This window comes from Sus scrofa, chromosome 6, assembly GCF_000003025.6.
Source record: "Sus scrofa isolate TJ Tabasco breed Duroc chromosome 6, Sscrofa11.1, whole genome shotgun sequence".
Classification (NCBI taxonomy): domain Eukaryota; kingdom Metazoa; phylum Chordata; class Mammalia; order Artiodactyla; family Suidae; genus Sus; species Sus scrofa.
The window spans coordinates 118,957,853-118,974,540 of record NC_010448.4 but is presented as its reverse complement, the minus strand read 5'-3'; the positions used below and the strand labels follow the sequence as shown (position 1 = coordinate 118,974,540).

The 16,688-nt window shown below is 44.6% G+C and overlaps 1 protein-coding gene across 3 annotated transcripts in view; it reads right to left on the bottom strand.

Annotated features, from left to right (window-relative positions):
• MAPRE2 (microtubule associated protein RP/EB family member 2) overlaps positions 1-16,688 on the bottom strand; it is a 170,796-nt gene that overhangs the window by 13,222 nt on the left and 140,886 nt on the right. For all 3 annotated transcript variants that reach the window (XM_021096265.1, XM_005665343.3, XM_021096264.1), the window contains one exon: positions 1,224-1,363. In XM_021096265.1, the coding sequence (XP_020951924.1) occupies positions 1,224-1,363 (140 nt within the window). The remainder of the gene's footprint in view (positions 1-1,223; positions 1,364-16,688) is intronic.

The window sequence follows — 16,688 nt, the reverse complement described above, 5'->3', positions numbered from 1 at the left end:
AGGTTTTACCTTTGTCATTAAAGTGTTCAGAATTGGAAAGAAACACCCTAGTTAAGCAACTGCTTGCTTTTAAACCAGACTCTTGTTTGCAAATATACAATTATCTTAAAAACTGTTTCCAGACTCTTGCTGGCTCATCAAGAATCAGATTAATCACCGGGATGGGCCCAGTGAGTGGCTGGGAACAGCCTGAGGACCTGGAATAAAGACTCCTATCCCAGGGGTGGGGGGAGCCAGGATAAAGGCTCCTCCCAGCTCTGGGCGAAGGTAGAAGCTTTCTGCAGTAAGTCCTATGCTACCAACTGCTTTATTACTTTTAGACTATGTATAATCTTAGGTAAAATTAGTTATTGTTAGTAAGAAAGGCTACCTGAGCTTTTTTCCAGCACTTTTTTTTGGGAGGGCGGCTGCACCCATGGCATGTGGAAGTTCTGGGGCCAGGGGTTGAGCTCCTGCCATAGCAGTGACCTGCACTCTGAAGTGACAACACTGGCTCCTTAACCTGCTGAGCCACCAGGGAACTCCAAAAAGTGTACCTAAACTTTTATATTGAAAATTTCAGAGAAGTTAAGATTTAACACAATCCTAAGGATTATTAGATGGTTTAGTGGTGGTCTTTGTGATCCCCCCATTCTTGGGTTCAGTGCTTCTGTGTACTTTCACTCTTGTGGGAAGCGTTCGGTGTTGCGCTTTTGCTTGTGTCATGGCCCAAGGTGAGCAACTGCTGTCTGTAAGTTCTACGAGGGGAGGGAAGCTAGCTCTCCTGCTGCCATTACATTATCAGCATCAAGCACAGTGTCTGTTGCATGGAACAGGCTCAACAAATAGCTGCTGAAAGGAAGGAGGGAGGGAAACTAACCCCTGATGCCTTTTACACAATCTAGATTGGCTAGAAGCACCAGTGGTCTAGCCTGGAGCTTAAGACAGGCACTGAGGTGGAACGGGGGTGGGGGTGGGGGGTTGGCCTACACACCTGCATTTACTTGAGACTGAGTCATTTGTCCTTCTCTGTCAATGGACAGCTTTGAGATTTGTGACTTAACATCTTTTATTCATAATGGGTTACTCGTTTTATCTGTCCCAACAGTGGCTTTTATTCTTACTTGCTTGGAACCACTGAAATCTCTCCCCATCACACCTCACCCCCAAATCCCAGGCCCATGGGGGTTTGTTTCTTGTCCCTTACACCTGTCACTGCTCCCAGGGCTGAAGATGACAGTTACCTGTTCATTAAGCTGTATGACTTGTGTTTCTAAATCTTTATCAGATTTGGATGCTGAGCTGCTAGACGAAGCCCTTTTGGCTGATGAGGGACGAGAAGGTGTGGATCCTGGTTTAGATGCCGGACTTGATTTAGCTGCACCTGAAAGTAACCAGAATAAATTATGAATATTGGCGAGATCAAAAATGGTTTTTAGGTATATAGCAAGAGTATGATATAAAAGGAATTTACTAAAACACATAAGAGATAACTGCCAGCAATCCCTTTTCAAAACAGAAGCAGCAGAAAGACTGCACTTGATAAAATGATAGAGTCCTTCCTGGCCACTTACATAATTTCTCTGAGCACTGTTTTTTGCCCTCAAGTAATGCGAGATAAATGCAGTTGTCCCTTCTCTTTCTGAAGAGATGAGAATAACAGATATAAAGAGATTATAAGGTTTTTTTTTTTTTTTAAAGAGGAAAGGTTCTTTGATAAGCTCAGAGCATCACCATAATTTCTAACAAAGACCTTATCACAGATTAACACTTTAGGAGAAATATCAATACAAATGTCTGTTTCTTCCTTTTTTTTTTTTTGGTCTTTTCTGTGGCCATAACTCACGACATATGGAGGTTCCCAGACTAGGGGTCGAATCGGAGCTGTAGCCGCCGGCCTACACCACAACCACAGCAACACAGGATCCGAGCCTCGTTTGCAACCTACACCACAGCTCACGGCAACACCGGATCCTTAACCCACTGAGCAAGGCCAGGGATCGAACCCCCAACCTCATGGTTCCTAGTCGGATTCGTTAACCACTGTGCCAAGACGGGAACTCCTAATTTTACCTTTTTAATATATTTCCTAGTTTTAGCCATTGAAACAGTCTAGAGCCATGTCGTCTCTAGTATCAGGCACTCCTGGTTTCTAAATGTTGTTCTGCAATAACAGAGCTTCTTGAGCTATGGCTTATTTTGGGGGTGAGGGAGGGAAAGGACAAGGTGGGCCCGGGACATCTTGTGTAAGAAAGCAAGGATGTGGGGTTCCCTGGCAGCCTAATGGTTAAGGATCCAGCATTGTCACTGCTGTGGCTTGGGCCTGCTGCTGTGCAGGTTCGATCCCCAGCCTCGGAACTTCCACAAGCCATGGCATGCCTCCCCCAACTCCCCCCAAAGCAAGGATTAATGTCAAAGGATACTGGGGGCCAGCCTGAAGGGGCTCCCAGCTAGCCACACTTGGACCCTTTGCATACCCAAAAGAATAATGGCTGTAATGTATTACAACGCACTGAACAAATAAAAATCTAGTCCGTAATGAAGGGGAGAGGGGAAGGTGTATCTGACCACCAGTAAATGCAGAAGACATGTTAGAACTAGAAAAATCACACTTTGACAACACGCACAACTAATTCAGGAAAGTTTCATCAATTGACTCTTAAACACTAAGAGTTTTTTGGGGAACAAGATATTCACACGTGTCAAGGTATTACCCTATAAATTACGTATGAAGGGGAAAAAATACGCCTTTACAACAGGAATATCTGGGGATTGGCACCTTAACCAAGTTATTCGATGGCATCACTAATAATGGTAGAAATTGGCAAAAAAAAAAAAAAAAAAAGAAAAGAAAAAAATACCATTGATGTCAGGTAAGACTTCATCTACCTGGAGCTAGGCCCACGGCAGGCTCTCACCATCTAAAACCTGACAGACATAGGAAATGGCCTCTGCAGCCAAAACAGAAGCCACAAGGTTTATATACTTCACGGATTTAGAAATTCAAGGTCATTACTGGGGCCTAGGCACGCCCCTCTTCCTCTGAACAGTTCAGTCTGGTAGAGGTGCTCCCACTGGCCCAATTTATCCCACAGTCCCCCCTGCTTCTCTAGAAAGCTCTTGGAGGGCAGGGAACTGAGCTTTGTACAATATTTCAGTGCTTAGTACAATACCTGGCCTTACATGTATTGTGAACACACATATAAATGTTTAAATAAATACACAAAGTAAATAAAACCTGGTTATATGGTTTCCAGTTGTACAGTTTATTTCCAACTTCATAGTTTATTGCTACCAACTGATTAGAAAGAGCCAAGGGGACAAAAAGGCAAAAGCACTGACAGCAGTTACAAGTTTCAACCAATCTCCTAATTATGAAGTAGCAAATGGGAAGACTGTAAAATTCCTATCTGTGTGTTTTCAGGAGCCTCTGGTCCTTAGTGAGAGATGCAGAGTCACACGCCCTCAGGAAGCATGGATAGCAACAACACCCTTTAAAATACAGGCCTGTTATAAAGGGAAAAAATTATTTTTCTTCTAAAAATACAGAGGAATGCCTAATATATCTAGAACGGAGAATGCTTAAATTAGGAATGACTTTAAAAGTTTGAGAATTCAACTCTTCAGCCACCTGGAAACCTCACCTATGCAGAACTTCCCAGGTTGTCTACAGAGCTGATGATACTTTGCTTTGTGATTCATCAACAGCTGCTTCATCTCTGTAAGGGTCCAGATAAAACTCTCCTGGACACGGCTTCCGTGTCCCCCTAGCCAGGTCCTCTAACTCCAGGCCAAGCCAACAGGGTAAAGAACACAGTGTAGAGAAGTGCCCAGGAGGCAGAGCAAGGACATGCTGACCCGGCAGAGCGCCTTCTCCAAGTGTGGCTACCAGCCAGCTTTGCTGGGGAAACAGCTTTTGAAAAATCAAGTTACTTCAGACCTTTTCATAGGTTAATATGTCATATTTTAATATAAAGCAAGTCTAAAAGCAGCTCAAAGACTATCAATGAACAACCCTTCTTACTTACCAAATAAACAGTATCTCTGTAAAATTTTTTTTATTATTTTTCTGGACACACCCATGGCATGCAGAAGTTCCTGGGATTGTAATTGTGCCACAGCTCTAACCAGAGCCACAGCAGTGACGACACTGGATCCTTAACCCATTGACCTATGAGGAAACTCCCACAAATACATAGTTACTTAGTGTCTCCCATGAGCCCTGTACCAGAGGTCCCTGCTCTACAGGAGCTCATGATCATTTAAGAATACCCATAGCAGTTCCCTGGTGTCCTAATAGTTAAGGATCTGGTGTTGTCACTGCTATGGCAGTTTGATCACTGGTCTGGGAACTTCCTCATGCTGTGGGTGCAGCAAAAAGAAAGAATGCCCACAGACTGTAAACTGGTACAACCACTAGGGGAAATAGTATGGAGGTTCCTCAGAAAACTAAATGTAGAACTACCATGTGATCCAGCAATCCCACTCCTGGGCATGTATCTGGACAAAACTATAATTCAAAAAGATACATGCACCCACATGTTCATAGTAGCACTATTCCCAATAGCCAAGATATGGAAACAACCTAAATGTCCATCGACAGATGGATACAGAAGATGTGGTACATATATACAATGGAATACTACTCAGCCCTAAAAAATAATAATGCCATTTGCAACATGGATACAACTAGAGATTCTCATACTAAGTGAGGTAAGAAAGAGAAAGACAAATGCATATATGCAGAATCTAAAATATGGCACAAGTGAATCTATCTACAAAACAAACAGACTCAGAGACATAAAGAACAGACTTGTGGTTGCCAAGGGGGAGGAGAAGAGGGAGTGGGATGGACTGGGAGTTTGGGGTTGGTCAATGCAAACTATTACATGTAGACTGGACAAGCAATGAAGTCCTACTATATAGCACAGGGAACTATATCCAGTCTCTTGGGATAGATCATGAGGGAAGATAATATAAGAGAGGGAATGTATATATATATATGTATGACTGAGTCATTTTGCTGTCTAGCAGAAATTGGCACAATACTGTAAATCAACTACACTTTTTTTTTTTTTTTTTTTTGCTATTTCTTGGGCCCCTTCTGCGGCATATGGAGGTTCCCAGGCTAGGGGTCGAATCGGAGCTGTAGCTGCCAGCCTATGCCAGAGCCACAGCAACTCAGGACCCGATCCATGTCTGCAACCTACATCACAGCTCACGGCAACGCCGGATCGTTAACCCATTGAGCAAGGCCAGGGACCAAACCCGCAACCTCATGGTTCCTCGTCGGATTCGTTAACCACTGCACCACGACGGGAACTCCTTTTTTTTTTTTTTTTTTTTTAACTATACGCTTAATAAAAAATTTTTAAAAATTAAGAAAACATTTACAGGGGAAACATTAACTCAAAATTAAAAAAAAAAAGAATGCCCACACAGAAAGACAAATACTCTGTGTTATCACTGACAAGTGGGATCTAAAAAATAAAGCAAATAAATGTACATTAAAAAAAAAAAAAAAAGCCCGGGCATGGCCACACTCAGCATTCTCAGCAACAAGACCAACTACTCTGAACACACTCCAGAGAGTATGATTCTGGCTGCATTCCCTCTGCCTGAAACTGAAATCCTCCCCTCCTCAGGTGACAAAGTCTAACATCTTTTGGGTCTCAGCTTAAAGGAGGCTGCTCAGAGAGGCCACTGCACCCAAACAAACACCTCCACACAGACCCATCAACAGTTAATGGGTACGGCGGTTTATTTAATGCCCGCTTCTCCCATTAGACTTAAACGCTAATGAGGTAGAAGTTGCATCTGTTTTGTTTACCAGTCTATGTTTTCAAGGCCAATCACAACGCCTGATCCAGAGAAGACATACAATAGTAAGTTTTTTTTGTTTGTTCGTTTGTTTTTTAAGGGCTGCACTTGCAGCATATGGAAGTTCCCAGGCTACAGGTTGAATGAGAGCTACAGCTGCCAGCCTACACCACAGCCACAGCAACGCAGGTTCCACGCCATGCCTGAGACCTACACCACAGCTCACGGCAACACTGGATCCTTAACTCACTGAGTGAGGCCAGGGATTGAACCCGCATCCTCATGGATACTAGTTGGGTTCGTTACCACTGAGCCAAGATGGGAACTCCCAGTAAGTTTTTATAACTCACGAAAGAACCCAGAGAGGTATGGATCCAGGGTAAAGATCACAGGAAAAGCTTGAGGAGCTGATGCCAACCTCAAAGTCGCCAATAGCGAGGGCCCGCAATATCTGAAGGAAACTGAACAAAACCCACCAGGCTCCAGAAAGAGAGCTCTTACTTGCTTTCAAGTTCACTTTCCATCATTACTTAGGCCCTATATAGATGGACTCAAGACAGTTCATGTGGGTAAAATCAGTCCCTAAATGGTTAACTCTTAGCAGGGAGGAGCAAGGTGGTTTGTGCCAGGCTGCCCAAGCCTCTACCATGTTCATGTCCATGCCTCTTCTGAAGAAAATAGTGGGTGGGATTTCTCTAGAGAGTAGAAAATAGCCCACAAGGTGGTTTGTGCCAGGCTGCCCAAGCCTCTGCCATGTTCATGTCCATGCCCTTCTGAAGAAAATAGTGGGTGGGGTTTCTCTAGAGAGTAACTGACCCACCCACTCCTCCAGGCAGGCCTTCCTAAGCAGGAAGGCAATTCTGACAGACCTGGTTGCAGGAGCTGACACTCATGTTCTTACACTCTGCCTTTTCCAGTCTCACGTAAATCTTAAAAACATAGAAGGAAAAGAAGCTGACTGCTTGCAAAACACCGTTACCATTAATTATATTTCCAAGATATCAAATGCAACTTGGAAAAAATCTGAAGTGTTTGATATGAAATGAAAGTAGAAGGGGTCATGGCAAGCCAAAGGCCCATGAAAGGCCAAGTTATCAGGGAAGCAAAACTAAAAATAAGCAGAGGAAGCTGGCTGCAAGGGAAATGGGGTCACGGGAGATGCTGGGTGGCTCACAGCAGAGGCCAGAGCCGCTACAGTCACTGACGCTGTCCCAGTTCCAGCTTTTTCCTGAGGAAACACATCCCTGGCTACTTACAAAGCCCAACTTTGTAGGGTCTTGGCATTAAAGTGGCATCTGTGTTGCCCAGATCCTCTAAAGGGCAGCTGGGGTGCAGGGCCCCACATCCTTCACCCTGACATGTGCATGAAGCCCCAGGGCCTCTGAGAGGAGAAAGATGAAGGCAGTGAGAATCAGACCTGGCATTGCCTGCTGCAGGGTGGGGTGGGCATAGTGGAGAAGGGGGGTTTGGTCCATGCCCCACCACCTATATATATATCTTTGAAAGAAACGCTTCTGCCCACCTCCTATCCCCTCACCATCCCAACAGTCACTCACACGCTAGATGAAGAATGGAAAACTGCAAAAAATGTTACTAGCTCAGTTAAGTAATTAGTATTTGAAATTCAAAATTAAAAGAAAGGAGTTTTGAAATTCTGATTAAGTTGTTTGCAAAGAAACTGAAAATAGAGGGAAATACTGTCTGATGAATGAGGATATGACAGGTCAGCACAGGTTACCTTCTAATGAACAAATGCAGAGAAGGAACAGGAAGCACCTCTCTTAGGGAAGATCTTAGTATTGGGGGTTCGAAGTTTTTAAAAACCTGTGCACGTCCTCAAAACCTGTGCAGTCACCCCTAGCAATCACCATCCTAATGAAAATGTTGGCAAAAATAAACTGCTAATAAATATCACTGTAAAAAAATTAACCACACACCTAACGCTCATTTTCAAAAGAATGTGACCAGAGCTGTTGAAATCCTCACAAACTGCAATTTGCTATGGAAGTAATTTACCCCTCACAGCTATCACAGGATTAACCCACATTGAGAAATAGAAAATGCTAAAATACTAAAATTCATAAAGATGAAAATGAAATCTTTTACTCATTATATTTAATGATTTCATGGTTTAACTTTGTACAATAATCCTGGATTATATCAGTTTAGACAGACAGACCGTTAAGCATTAGACAGTTACGAACTGGGTTTTTGTTGATTTGTTCTAAAAGTCTACATTTTTTCAAAAAACCAGACCCTGAGGTGAACCAGGCTTGGGGTGCCAGATATTTTTTCATCACTTACCGGGGCTGCAATAATAAAAAGTGGTACTATTACCGATGTCAGTAAACTGAACACTGATGTAATATTTTCCCATAAGCTAAATTTGTACTCCAGTTTTGTGAAGTGACCCAATGATGTCCTTGAGAGCATCTAATCCTGGCTTTTAACACTGGGGTTCTCAAAGTGGCCTCCATGCCTCCCCAGATGCCCCCAAGTCCACTTCTGGGCCTTCTCACGCCTCTCTGCGCACTGATGCTCACATGGAAAACATTTACATAATGGCTTTTTTTTTTTCTTTTGTCTTTTTGCCATTTCTTGGGCCATTCCTGCAGCATATGGAGGTTCCCAGGCTAGGGGTCGAATTGGAGCTGTAGCCACCAGCCTACGCCAGAGCCACAGCAACACGGAATCCGAGCTGCGTCTGCGACCTACACCACAGCTCACGGCAATGCCGGATCCTTAACCCACTGAGCAAGGCCAGGGATTGAACCCACAACCTCATGGTTCCTGGTCAGATTCATTAACCACTGAGTCACGACGGGAACTCCACATAATGGCTTTAAAAGAGAGTACATGGAGTTCCTGTTGGGCTCAGTGGAAACAAACTAGTTTCCATGAGGATTTGGGTTTGATCCCTGGCCTTGCTCAATGGGTTAAGGATATGGCATTGCCAAGAGCTATGGTGTAGGTTGCAGATGCAGCCTAGATCCTGTGTTGCTGGGGCTGTGGTGTGGGCAGGCAGCTGCAGCTCCAATTCTACCCCTAGCTTGCGAACTTGTATGTGCTATGGGCAGCCCTAAAAAGAAAAACCAAGAAAAAAAAAGAGTACAGCTACTTTGGCTATAATACAGATATAAATTTTTCTTTCTGCAGCTATCACACATTTCAATTTTTTCTTTTGGTCAAGCTGCATTTGATGATGTCCAGAAAACATAATTAGTGGTAGCCCTGTTTTATAAGAATCATTTTTCTCTCAAGTTTTTCTCTTTCGCCCTCATTTCCCCTTTCAAAATAAAAAGGAGTTTCAGAAACAGAGGAAAAGAGACATAAATACTGTACAAGTCCCTGTAATTCTCTGACTTTACCCACTGAATGCGGACATGATTTACAATGCTAGTCTTTGAGCAGTTGTGTCTTAATTAATGCCTTCAGGATTTGGGGTATAAATATGTTCTAGGACATTTTAAACTATAGTTGCAAGAAGCAAAGAGTAGCCTCATTCACTGCCTTAGTGAAGCCGGAGCACTGCTATGTCCAATGTCAATAATTAGTAGCTTGCTTAATGTTTACGGAAAGTGCTGCAACATTTGGAGCCTATGAGGCCCAATGAATTCACAACGATGAAGCAAATAAGAGCACTTTGTCCTTTTTTTATATTTGACTTTTATCCTTCACGGTCGGGGCTCTGATGGAATTTGGAAATTCTTCTCACATAATCTGCTGTATTCTTTCTGCCCAAATCATAAACAGAGGAGCTTAAAAATATGACATTAACACTGCTGACAAGAACCACAGAGACATGGAGTTCCCGTCGTGGTGCAGTGGTTAACGAATCCATTGCGGGTTTGGTCCCTGCCCTTGCTCAGTGGGTTAACAATCTGGCGTTGCCGTGAGCTGTGGTGTAGGCTGCAGACGCGGCTCGGATCCAGCGCTGCTGTGGCTCTGGCATAGGCCGGGGACTACAGCTCTGATTGGACCCCTAGCCTGGGAACCTCCATATGCCATGGGAGCGGCCCAAGAAATGGCAAAAAGACAAAAAAAAAAAAAAAAAAAAAAAAAAAGAACCACAGAGACATTAAAAACACACACACAGGAAGCAACCACTCTTCTGGGCATCCCCAACTTCTTCCCTATTTGAGAGTGTATCCCCCCCCACACACTCAATTAAAAACACCATGGGGGGGAATGAAAATGGGTGAAGGGGGGTCAAAAGGTGCAAGCTTCCAGGTATAAATTAAGTCCCCGGGATGTGCTGTACAGCACGGTGCCCAGAGGGAATAATGGTGTATTGCATATTTGAAAGTTGCTAAGAGAGCAGAGCTTAAAAGTTCTCATCACAAGAAAAAAAACCAACTTCTAATTATGTGTGGTGGTGGTTGTTAACTGGACTTACTGTGATGATCATTTCACAATATATGCAAATGTCACATCATATACACCTGAAACTAATGTTCTATGTCAATTATGTCTCAATAAAAAACCAAACCAAATCCCACAGAACCAAAACATGACAGAAGATACTTCATACCTACCCTGATTAACCATTTGTGGATGGACCCGACCTCGCTTCCTTATTCCCATTGGCAAACAGGTTTTTATTTTTTAACTGAGACAATGAGCCTGGTTAAAATAAATCAGTGAATTAGGCCACTGCTGGGGGAGACAGTATGGGGCTGGACCGATGAAAAGAGAGAATTCTGGAGTTCTCGTTGTGGCTCAATGGTTAACTAACCTAAACCGACTTGTAACTGTGAGGACACAGGTTTGATCCTTGACTTCGCCCAGTGGGTTAAGGATCCAGCGTTGCCGTGAGCTGTGGTGTAGGTTGCAGCTGCAGCTCCAATTCGATTCCTAGCCTGGGAACCTCCATAGGTGGAGGGTGCAGCCCTAAAAAGTCATAAAAACAAAACAAAACAAAACAAGAGAATTCCCAAAGAGGGTTTCCTAAGTGACCAAACTGACACCAGAGCTGTCATAACATAGAATGACTGACAGCTCCCACACAACTCTGACCACTGCAAATTCAAGGTCTAACACTTTCCTTTGACAAGGCCTCCCTACCCTCACCTCGTAGGTTCTGTAATCTGCTCTGCCCTGAGGGCAAAATAAAAGCACCTCAGTGGCCAACATTCTGTCCACATGGACCTTTTAACAGGGGTTTTAGGATGCCCTGATTCATGAGATCATCAAGAGGTTGGTTTTTTAACTCCCAAATTAGTAGTTCAGAGCCCTTATGGCTTCCATCCCACCAGTGCAGCAGACAAAACTGGGCTCTTCCTTTTGGCTGCTTCAGTGTCAGCTTATAAAAGTGGGTGGCTCCTCTTCTGAGCAGCTGGGGGGTGCGGCTCCACAGGGCGGGCAGAACCACATCAGTCTTGTGGGCATGAAGCCCTGGTAAGGAACTGGGTGTCCTTCGTCTTCCCCGAGGGAGGGAGGCGGTGGTTAAGAGCGGGGAGCCGGCAGCCAGGCAGCCTTCGTAGGAATCCTGGCTCTGCTACTTGCTGAGTTGTGTGACTTTCATTGCCACCTGAATTTCTTTATGTTCCCCATAAATAGCAGCAGTGCCTCCTCCCCAGAGCTGGGAAGAGTGCGTGAGTTAATACATGGAAAGTTCCTACACAAGAGCCCGGCACGCAGTTAAGTAAGTGTAGCTTATTATTATTGCTCAGCAAATAAGGCCTGATTCAAATGACGATGAGAAAGCACACAGGTTTCCCATTTCTAGACAGGAGCGAAATAAAAACCAAACCGCTGAAATAATAAGGACTCTTGCGATTTAAAGAAAATCTTTGTAATAATTGGTTAACTGATAACCCAGCGGTGGGCTCCCAAGCATGGGTTCTACCATTTGGTGCACGCTGTGAAAATCAGTGTACCTTCTGAAATTACCCTGATCCACTCATTCCTGCAGCAAACATATGCTGAACTCCTAACGTGTACCTGGAAAGCTACAGGCACTTGGGATAAAACAACTGAGACACAAAAGATGCCAGTCCTTGTGGAATTTACGTTCTAACGGGGGAATTAGATAATGATAACATTAATACATTAGTAAGTGATATAATAAACTGAAAAGTAGATGCCAGGGGGAAGAGTGAGGCAGGGCAGGGCTGAGGAGTGCTGGGCAGAGGTGGGCAAGAGGCAGCTTTAAAGAGGAACTTCAGGGAAAGCCTGAGCATCCATCGTGATCCCCTCTGGTCTCAGCCCCTCACTCAGACCCACAGGACTTCCATGAGTCCACCCAGAAGCAGAAGGGTCAAACACCCCGAGTCGAGTCCTCTTGGTGGCAGTCACACAGCTGCCCAGCATGGACACAAGGAGACCAGAGCCAGGCGTGGGGATCACCCAGCTCAAAGCCTCCTTCTCACGGAAGCCAGCCTCTCTTATAACAGCTCCACGGCTGCCATTTCCAAGATGCCCGCAAAGCACAAGCCAGTGGCAGGAGTCCCTCTGACTTGTCCAAGGCCTCACTGGGAAAGTCAGCCTTCAGCAACGACCTGAGAGAGATGAGGCTGGCCTTCCAGGGAGCAGAGTGTTCCAGGCAGAGGAAAGGCCTAGCATCAGTGCAAAGGCCCTGCCTTGTCTGCTCAGCTGCCGGGCCAGAGGCTGGAGCAGTGTGCGAGGGCGCTGCCAGAGGAGAGAAGGTCTGTAAGGTGCTGGAACTCCTGCTAGGACGTCGCCTTTCATTCTGGTGGGAGAGGGAAGCCGCTCTAGGGTCCTGGGCAGAGGAGTGACCTGCCCCGACTTGGCTTTTAGGAGGCTCACTCTGCCTATTGAGAGGCTACTGCAGTCACTCCCGCTGGGTGCAAGCAGTGAGTGCCCAAGATGAGTTTTCTTTTGGGTAAAGCGTTTACAATGCCACAGTTTAGAGAACGCTATGATACACCCTACAGAACAGACACCGGTATCTGGCTACTTAGCACAACTCAGGTTTTGCAACACTGACAGCAGCCAAAAGACATTCTGGGATCAGCGGCATCTGCTATTAGTTCCAAGGGGAGGGCTGAAGGAGGAGGCAGCAGTGACAAGAGCTGTGAGTCAGTCTGTGTTCCTCTCAGCCCACTGCCCCCGGTCATTACACAGAGTGTTAACCAGCCCTGCCCTGGGGGAGCGGGCCAGGGAGCCAGGCTGAGAGCCAGGGCCTGAGGCATCTGGGGCCAGTGGTCACAAAGCCTGCCCCTGAGGTGAGCAAGGGGGCCCGATCCACTGAGCACATCCAGCCAAGTGTGAGCATTTAAGAACAGAGTTACTTCTGCCCTGGTTACTGTCCCCGCTGGAGATGCTGTGCTTATTTTTAGCCATCATGTGATTCTCCAGTATTTTCCAGGCTCTGTTTGAGTCACTCTGGTTTCGGAGAATTTTTCAGAGGGGGGAAAAAATGCAGGAAAGAACTCCTCACCCTGAAATGGCTCAAATATTAAAAATTCTGACTCTGAAGTAGTTATCTGAATGTGCTATATGTTTCTTTGGATAAACTGACTTCTCACACCGCTCACATCCTGGTAGAAAGTTAGGTGTGCTTTGAAACACATTAGGTGCCAACCAATTACTACCTTAGTTCAAAATTCTTGTTTTTATATTGTTCTCGGAGCAACTTCTCACCCCCATGAAAACAACATGCCCCAGAATCCCAACAATAATTGAGGGGAACACACCCTTGCCTGTTTACTGCAGCAATAAAGAAAGCTGGTGGTTGAAAAAGCCCAAAGAACTGAGCCAGTCCACTGAGAATAAAGACACACAGGCGTCACCATGACAACATCACGGTGTCACATGCTCCCGGCACACAGCAGTCATTTAAGCAAAAACCTTACAACCTAAGATGGCCATTTTGGGGGAACACAGCTACTTAGTTCCTTTATGATGTTCAGGGCCCTACTAACTCCACTGGCAAGACTAGGTGTTTGAGGCTATTTTGCTGATGGTGGGGAGGTCTGCTATGCTCCATGAACACACTCTTACCCAGACTCCCTGGCAAAGAGAGACACAGTCTGAGGCCGAAGAACAGCTGGAGCTCAGGGAGGTGAGAACCAGAGCTGAGCCCCACTGGAGTCATCCACTCTCCTTTACTCCAATTGGCTCTCGCTCCAGGTTTTCTGCTCTCACCAACCAATGGCCAAGCTGGAAACTTGTGCATCATTTATCCTTGGCTTTCCCTGCCCTTTGCTTCTCATATCCTGTCATCATCAAGTTTTGCTGATAACCTCCAGAAAACCCATATGACCATGACCTTTGTTCAGGCCACCCTCCTCTCCTACACGGTTGGCTGTAATGGCTTATCTTTTTGTACTTAAAACATTTCAATGACTCCCCAGAGTCCCCATAATAAAGCATAAGCCTCTGTGACTAGAGAACTCAAGGTGACTGCCCCATAGTGACCTTCACTTCCTGGTGTTCCCACCTTTGTCTAATCCTCTCCCCTAGAGTGTGGGTAGGACCTGTGACTTGCTTCTAACCAACAAAATATGGCAAAGATGAAGGGATGTCACTCCCATCATGTGTAATCCCATGGGACACTCTGACTCTGCTTTGTTGCCAGACATACTAGAGAGATTCCCCCAAACCCCATCACTGTCCTTGATGAAGTACCTGCCACCGCAAGCACCCATGTTGGAGAAGCTCCCCATGGCAAGGAACTGCAGGTGGCCTCTGGGAACAAAGAGCAGCTGCCAGCAAGAAACTGAAGCCTGTGTCCTGCAGCCTCAAGGAAGCTGCCAACAGCTCAAGAGAGTCTTCCCCAGTTGAGCCTCTGATTAGACCATAGCCCTAGCAGATACCTAGACCGCAGCCTGGTGAGACCCTAAGCAGAGAACATAGCTAAGCTGTGCCTGGACTTTAGAATCTGTGACACAATACATGTGTGTTTTAGGCTGCTAACTTTGTAGTAGTTATTTTGTAGCAACAGAACATGAATACCACCTCTGAACCCATCATACGAGGGCCTGGCCTCACCTCTGCAGCCTCACAGCTCAATGTCCACATGCAATAATATGCGCTTCACTGAATATATAGAGCTTGCTCTCTCTTGACTGTCAGACACTTTTTTTTTTTTTTTTTTTTTTTTTTTTTTTTTAAGGGCTGCATCTGTGGCGTATGGAAGTTCCCGGGCTAGGGTTGAATCAGAGCTGCAGCTGCCAGCCTATACCACAGCCACAGCAACGCCAGATCTAAGCTGCATCTGAGACCTACACTGCAGCTCAGGGCAACACTGGATCCTTAATCCACTGAGTGAGAACTTCTTTAGAAGTTCTCTTCATATTAGATCCTGCATTCTCATGGATTCTAGTCAGATTCATTACCACTGAGCCATGATGGGAACTCCTTGACGGCCACATTCTGTTCTCTCTGCCTACAATGCTGTTTTCCATACCCTTCATCTGGCTAAGTTCCATGCATTCCTTAAATCTCAGTCAAACCTCACTGTTTTCTAAGAAGCCTTTCTAGAAAACACAAAGGCAGCTCATGTGGTCTTCCTACACATCCTGATGGCACCTGCCTCATTTTAATGTTTTTTTTTTTCCATGTTAATGTTATTGTCTATTTAGTGCCAGATTTCTTCACTAGGCTGTAACTTCCTGGAATCCTTGTGATTCTCTAGAATCTCCTACAGTGCCTTAACAAATATCTGTTGAAAGACTGAGAGGATGAGAATTCGAGTAAAGCTTTCATGAAAGGGCAAGGAATCCAATAAATAGGAACTACTGTTTAAGAAGTATTTTCTGAGCTACTGTGTGGCTGTTTTCTAAGCTACAGTGCAAGGGGTTCCTCGGGTGATGGAGATGACTGGAGAAAACATCAAAAACAGCCATGACTGGCTTACGTGCTGCCTTTTCCTTGATTCAGATGGACATGGCAGTGACTCAATTCAAATCAATTCAACAAGTACTAACTGAGAAACTTCTATGTGTCAGGCAATGGCGAAACAGTGATTGAACAAGACAGAACTGGCTGACAGTGTGGTTCACACAATTCAAAGGGAGTCTAGAAAATTCTTTAGGTCAAAACTGTTTTCTATGCCAGACCAAGGTACAAAGAAAGGCACCAGTAATAAAGAAGAAAAGGGTTCACTGGTGGGTTTGTGATACTCTGCTCGTGAAAACAGAAATGAATGCTAAGTCACTGCCTTTTGAGGTCTGACAAGTGGTTTAATGTTTCTTGCATTTACAAATGTATATAAAATATAGCGACTGTTACCCAGGAGCCTGTCGCAAGGGTGAATGGGAATGTTTATGAACATTTAAAAATTATTGGTCTTTTAAAAAATAAATGCCCTTGGAACAGAATCGCATGTACTCTGTTTCAAGCCTTTACAACACTGGAGGGCCTTTTATTTCCTCCATTCACTGTGCAATTTGAATTTGATTTGTGAACATTTACTGCGGTTCAGTATAGTGTGGGGAGGAGATAAGAACATAACACAAGACCACAGCCATTCTATTTAAAGAGGTAATACAGTGGTTAAAGAGCACTGGGCTCTGGACCCTATTTCTGGAGTGGGATGCTGATGAGTTACAGGACCTCCCTGCATGTCAGTTTCCTCAGTTCTGAAACAGGGGTATGATGGGATCTGTCCATCATTTAGGATTGTTGTGAAGCTAAACTGAGCATCAAGCGTTTAGAACCATAGCTGGCATTTAATGTATTCAACAGATTCTTGCTAATTCCCTCTATATCTGATGACTCCCTCTAGATTTTAAATTTCCCTTTCCCTAACTTTCTTTAGAAGTTCTCTTCATATTAAATCTAGATTTTAAAAGTTACACAATAATAGCATAACATTTTGTAGGTTTTGATCTCTAAGCTTTAAAAAATTCTGGTTTTAAAAAAACCAAACCAAACCATGACATACTTTGATTCCAAAAAGCCAACATAATTTAAAAATTATA